At 56.3% G+C, this 6162-nt stretch overlaps 1 protein-coding gene across 1 annotated transcript; it reads left to right on the top strand.

Annotated features, from left to right (window-relative positions):
* Window positions 1-225: 225 nt before the first annotated feature.
* On the top strand, window positions 226-5562 carry SPAG7 (sperm associated antigen 7). The gene is made up of 7 exons (XM_040415315.1): window positions 226-359; window positions 1188-1255; window positions 4287-4375; window positions 4454-4538; window positions 4611-4700; window positions 4800-4953; window positions 5131-5562. The coding sequence occupies exons 1-7, from the start codon at window positions 233-235 to the stop codon at window positions 5226-5228; spliced, it is 711 nt and encodes a 236-aa protein (XP_040271249.1). The 5' UTR covers window positions 226-232; the 3' UTR covers window positions 5229-5562.
* Window positions 5563-6162: the final 600 nt, after the last annotated feature.

The raw sequence follows: 6162 nt of genomic DNA, 5'->3' as shown, positions 1-6162 counted from the left end.
GCCCATCTCCTCCGGGGTCACACTGCCCATCTCCTCCGGGGTCACACTGCCCATCTCCTCCGGGGCCACACTGCCCATCTCCTCCGGGGCCACACTGCCCATCTCCTCCGGGGTCACACTGCCCATCTCCTCCGGGGTCACACTGCCCATCTCCTCCGGGGCCACACTGCTCTTTTATTTCGGCTTCGCACTAGGTGGGGACAGACAAGGTGTTGCCCCTTTAAGAACGCGCATGCGTTTAAGGCCGGGCGCGCTCCCGCTCACAGGATCCAAGATGGCGGATCTGCTCGGTTCTATCCTGAGCTCCATGGAGCGGCCGCCTCAGGTCGGGGACCAGGAGAGTAGGCGGAAGGCCAGAGGTGAGTCCGCTCTCGCAGTTCGGTGAAGTATGTACGGTAACCCCGGTCACCGAGCTCTTCTAACCCGAGGAGCGGCTCGGAGCCGCCCGCTACATTTTGTGTGTCCGAGAGACCGGACCGGCGAATTTCCGCAGTTTCATTGGTCTGTCAGTGTGTCAGTCAAGATATCAATGACCAATCGGCGAGGAGCTCACGTAGAAGCTGTGTTACTATTGGTCCTGTGCGCGATTGGGCGTGTTCTTACTCTGCTTTTGGCTGAGTGTGAGCTGATTGGCTGTTTTAATGTCCTGCTTGTGTCGCAGCTGCATTGTGATTGGTCCATCGAGGTCGTGTCCTGTTTCCTCATTCGCAGTTCGAGCCCTCTTGTATTTTGTTTGCCCCGCCTCTTAGGGTGTCACGTGTTCCAGTGGCTGCTTCTCGTCAGTCGGTGGTAATTAGAGGGGCCGTCCATCCGCCTGCATCTGTGTCTGTATCCCAGGCTTATAATGAACGTGTATGGTCTGCTGGGACTTGTAGTGTTCAGGGTCCCATACAAATGGCACCTGACCTTGAGAAATGTAAGGTGTCAGTCCTCTGACCCTGGTCAAGCCCCTCCAGTCCTCTGTGCCCCCCTGACACCAATATTGCCCCCCACAGAGTAGGATGTCCCCATCACTGACATGACAGAAGAGCCCGCTGCGCCTGGACGGAGCCCGGTACTGCAACTCCCATCATTGAGTGGACAGAGCCGCAGAGTGTGTCAGAAGTGAGGGCGAGCGCTGTTCACACCCAGAAAACCCAGCGTCCTGGTATCAGCGGGAAATAATAGCACCTTCTCCTTCCTTTCAGAGCAAGCGGCCCGACTGAAGAAGATGCAAGAGCACGAGAAGCGGCAGAAGGTGGAGTTCCGAAAAAAGGTGAGACGCTGAGCCCGCCCCCTGCAGGGTGATGTAGAAGGGAGCTATGAGCCTTCCCCGCCCCCTGCAGGGTGATATAGAAGGGAGCTATGAGCCTGCCCCTCCCCCTGCAGGGTGATATAGAAGGGAGCTATGAGCCTGCCCCGCCCCCTGCAGGGTGATTATAGAAGGGAGCTATGAGCCTGCCCCTCCCCCTGCAGGGTGATACAGACAGAAAAGAGCTATGAGCCTGCCCCTCCCCCTGCAGGGTGATACAGACAGAGGAGAGCTATGAGCCTGCCCCTCCCCCTGCAGGGTGATACAGACAGAAAAGAGCTATGAGCCTGCCCCTCCTCCTGCAGGGTGATACAGACAGAGAAGAGCTATGAGCCTGCCCCTCCTCCTGCAGGGTGATACAGACAGAAGAGAGCTATGAGCCTGCCCCTCCTCCTGCAGGGTGATACAGACAGAAGAGAGCTATGAGCCTGCCCCTCCTCCTGCAGGGTGATATAGACAGAAGAGAGCTATGAGCCTGCCCCTCCTCCTGCAGGGTGATACAGACAGAAGAGAGCTATGAGCCCGCCCCTCCTCCTGCAGGGTGATACAGACAGAAGAGAGCTATGAGCCTGCCCCTCCTCCTGCAGGGCGATACAGACAGAAGAGAGCTATGAGCCTGCCCCTCCTCCTGCAGGGTGATACAGACAGAAGAGAGCTATGAGCCTGCCCCTCCCCCTGCAGGGTGATACAGACAGAAGAGAGCTATGAGCCTGCCCCTCCTCCTGCAGGGCGATACAGACAGAAGAGAGCTATGAGCCTGCCCCTCCTCCTGCAGGGTGATACAGACAGAAGAGAGCTATGAGCCTGCCCCTCCTCCTGCAGGGTGATACAGACAGAAGAGAGCTATGAGCCCGCCCCTCCTCCTGTAGGGTGATACAGACAGAAGAGAGCTACGAGCCTGCCCCTCCTCCTGCAGGGTGATACAGACAGAAGAGAGCTATGAGCCTGACCCTCCTCCTGCAGGGTGATACAGACAGAAGAGAGCTATGAGCCTGCCCCTCCTCCTGCAGGGTGATACAGACAGAAGAGAGCTATGAGCCGGCCCCTCCTCCTGCAGGGTGATACAGACAGAAGAGAGCTATGAGCCTGCCCCTCCTCCTGCAGGGTGATACAGACAGAAGAGAGCTATGAGCCTGCCCCTCCTCCTGCAGGGTGATACAGACAGAAGAGAGCTATGAGGCTGCCCCTCCTCCTGCAGGGTGATACAGACAGAAGAGAGCTATGAGCCTGCCCCTCCTCCTGCAGGGTGATACAGACAGAAGAGAGCTATGAGCCTGCCCCTCCTCCTGCAGGGTGATACAGACAGAAGAGAGCTATGAGCCTGCCCCTCCTCCTGCAGGGTGATACAGACAGAAGAGAGTTATGAGCCTGCCCCTCCTCCTGCAGGGTGATACAGATAGAGGAGAGCTATGAGCCTGCCCCTCCTCCTGCAGGGTGATACAGACAGAAGAGAGCTCTGAGCCTGCCCCTCCTCCTGCAGGGTGATACAGACAGAAGAGAGCTATGAGCCTGCCCCTCCTCCTGCAGGGTGATACAGACAGAGGAGAGCTATGAGCCTGCCCCTCCCCCTGCAGGGTGATACAGACAGAAGAGAGCTATGAGCCTGCCCCTCCTCCTGCAGGGTGATACAGACAGAAGAGAGCTATGAGCCTGCCCCTCCTCCTGCAGGGTGATACAGACAGTAGAGAGCTCTGAGCTGGCCCCTCCCCCTGCAGGGTGATACAGACAGAAGAGCTATGAGCCTGCCCCTCCTCCTGCAGGGTGATACAGACAGAAGAGAGCTATGAGCCTGCCCCTCCTCCTGCAGGGTGATAAAGACAGAAGAGAGCTATGAGCCTGCCCCTCCTCCTGCAGGGTGATACAGACAGAAGAGAGCTATGAGCCTGCCCCTCCTCCTGCAGGGTGATACAGACAGTAGAGAGCTCTGAGCCCGCCCCTCCTCCTGCAGGGTGATACAGACAGAAGAGAGCTATGAGCCTGCAGGGTGATAGACAGAAGAGAGCTATGAGCTGGCCCCTCCCCCTGCAGGGTGATACAGACAGATGAGAGCTATGAGCCTGCCCCTCCCCCTGCAGGGTGATACAGACAGAAGAGAGCTATGAGCCTGCCCCTCCCCCTGCAGGGTGATACAGACAGAAGAGAGCTATGAGCCTGCCCCTCCTCCTGCAGGGTGATACAGACAGAAGAGAGCTATGAGCCTGCCCCTCCTCCTGCAGGGTGATACAGACAGAAGAGAGCTATGAGCCTGCCCCTCCTCCTGCAGGGTGATACAGACAGTAGAGAGCTATGAGCCTGCCCCTCCCCCTGCAGGGTGATACAGACAGAAGAGAGCTCTGAGCCTGCCCCTCCCCCTGCAGGGTGATACAGACAGAAGAGAGCTATGAGCCTGCCCCTCCCCCTGCAGGGTGATACAGACAGAGGAGAGCTATGAGCCTGCCCCTCCTCCTGCAGGGTGATACAGACAGAGGAGAGCTCTGAGCCTGCCCCTCCTCCTGCAGGGTGATACAGACAGTAGAGAGCTATGAGCCTGCCCCGCCCCCTGCAGGGTGATACAGACAGAAGAGAGCTCTGAGCCGGCCCCTCCTCCTGCAGGGTGATACAGACAGAAGAGAGCTATGAGCCTGCCCCGCCCCCTGCAGGGTGATACAGACAGAAGAGAGCTATGAGCCTGCCCTTCCTCCTGCAGGGTGATACAGACAGAAGAGAGCTCTGAGCCTGCCCCTCCCCCTGCAGGGTGATACAGACAGAAGAGAGCTATGAGCCTGCCCCTCCTCCTGCAGGGTGATACAGACAGAAGAGAGCTATGAGCATGCCCCTCCTCCTGCAGGGTGATACAGACAGAAGAGAGCTATGAGCCTGCCCCTCCTCCTGCAGGGTGATACAGACAGAGGAGAGCTATGAGCCTGCCCCTCCCCCTGCAGGGTGATACAGACAGAAGAGAGCTCTGAGCCGGCCCCTCCCCCTGTGGGGTAACCTGTTGCTTTCTGCCCTGTAGATGGAGAAGCAGGTCTCGGACTTCATTCAGGACAGCTCGCAGACGAAGAAGAAGTATCAGCCGATGAGTAAGATTGAGCGCAGCATTCTGTGAGTATTGTCGCCCGTTTCTCGCCCTCTCTCTGTCTCTTACGCCCTTCGTGATGTCTCTGACGCCTCCTCTTGCAGACACGACGTGGTGGAGGTCGCCGGCCTGACGTCGTTTTCATTCGGGGAGGATGAGGAGAGCAGATACGTCATGATCTTTAAGAAGGTGGAGTGTGCTCTGCTGGGGGTTGTAGTTGTCCTGCTGGTGGAGTAGTGTCTGACGACGCTCTGTTTTTAGGAGTTTGCCCCGTGTGACGAGGAGCTGGAGGCGTACCGCCGCGGGGAGGAGTGGGACCCGGTGAAGGCCGAGGAGAAGAGGAGGCTGAAGGTGAGGTCCCAGCATGTGACCCGGAGAGGCCAATCTGAATGCTGCCTTCTGGTTGCTAGGGGCAACCACTGTGTATATAATGAGTCCATGTTCTGACAGGAGTTGGCACAGAGGGAGGAGGAGGACGCAATGAAGGCGCCGTCCAATGTCAACCCCAACAGTGACTACAAAGATAAGTACAGTCACCTGATCGGGAAGATGGCCGCCAAGGACGCCGCCCACACCCTGCAGGCCAACAAGGCCTACGGCTGCGGTAAGAACCTGCAGGCAGCGCTGATCCACTCGTTAGGTCTGGGGGGGCGGGGCTTGACTGAGATTCCTGTTATGCTCCACCCCCTCCCTAGGCATAACCAGTGGATCTGTTTCAGGATTGATGGGGGGGGGGGGGGGGGGGGTGATGTTTTGGTAATTGTGACTTCTCGCCCCTCAGTTCCTGTCGCCAATAAGCGGGACACGCGATCCATCGAGGAGGCCATGAACGAGATCCGAGCCAAGAAACGTTTAAAACAAGAGGACGGCGCCCAGTAAACGCTGTGGGGCCCCCCGGAGCCCGCGCCTCCCTCTCCTCCGGGGTTTCCTGGCGGCGGCCGTTGACCGTTCTTCACGCGGACGCTGCCGAGACTCCGGATCTTATCATTTTACTGAACTTGTTTTAACCTTTGGGGATTTTAAATTTTTGTTTTTAAGTCTTGGATGTAAGATGGTGGCTGTCAGTGAACGTGGCCTCTGGGGGCCCCCCCCGTCTATGAAGCTGCGACCTGGGGGTCCCTGATCTAACATGGCCGCTCCTGGACGCAGAGTGGCTTCGTGGAGGTCAACAAAAGTGTTTTTGGGGGTTTTAGTTTTTTTTTGCTTTGTAAATATTTTCTTTGAAATAAAAAAAACTAAAAAGAGATTGTTGTCGTTTGATGAGCGCGGTCCCGGGGTCGTCGCCGTTCGCTGCCCTCAGTACTAAGGAGCGCTGCTCCTGAGGCCGAAGTCTGTCCTAATATCTGGCGGCTGTAAGGCTGCGTTCACTCTGGACAGGCGGCCCTCGCGCGAGAGATGGTCCTGGATGTCCAGAAGCAGCGCCCCCGCTGTCCTCAGGCTGTGTCCGGTATTGCTGTTAACCACTTCCTGACCGGCCCGTGTCACTTTGTGTGGTAATAACTTTGGAACACTTTTACGTATCCGAGCCGCTCTGCGACTGTTTATTCGTGACACATTGCACTTCATGTTAATGGTAAATTTGAGTCGATTGTGTTTTACCTTTATTTCTAAGAGAGGAAAAAAAAGCTAAATTTACCAAACATTTGGAAAAACGTGCTATTTTCTAAATTTGAATTTCTCTTCTTTTGCGATATCTCGTAAAATACTTTATTATTGGACATTCCCCGTATGTCTACTTTAGGTTGGCGTCATTTTGGAAACCTTATTTTTATTTTTTTAAGACATTAGAAGGTTTCGAATTTTAGAAGCAATT

Source organism: Bufo bufo, chromosome 1 (genome assembly GCF_905171765.1).
Source record: "Bufo bufo chromosome 1, aBufBuf1.1, whole genome shotgun sequence".
Taxonomy (NCBI): Eukaryota; Metazoa; Chordata; class Amphibia; order Anura; family Bufonidae; genus Bufo; species Bufo bufo.
This window is presented reverse-complemented; position numbering and strand designations above follow the sequence as displayed.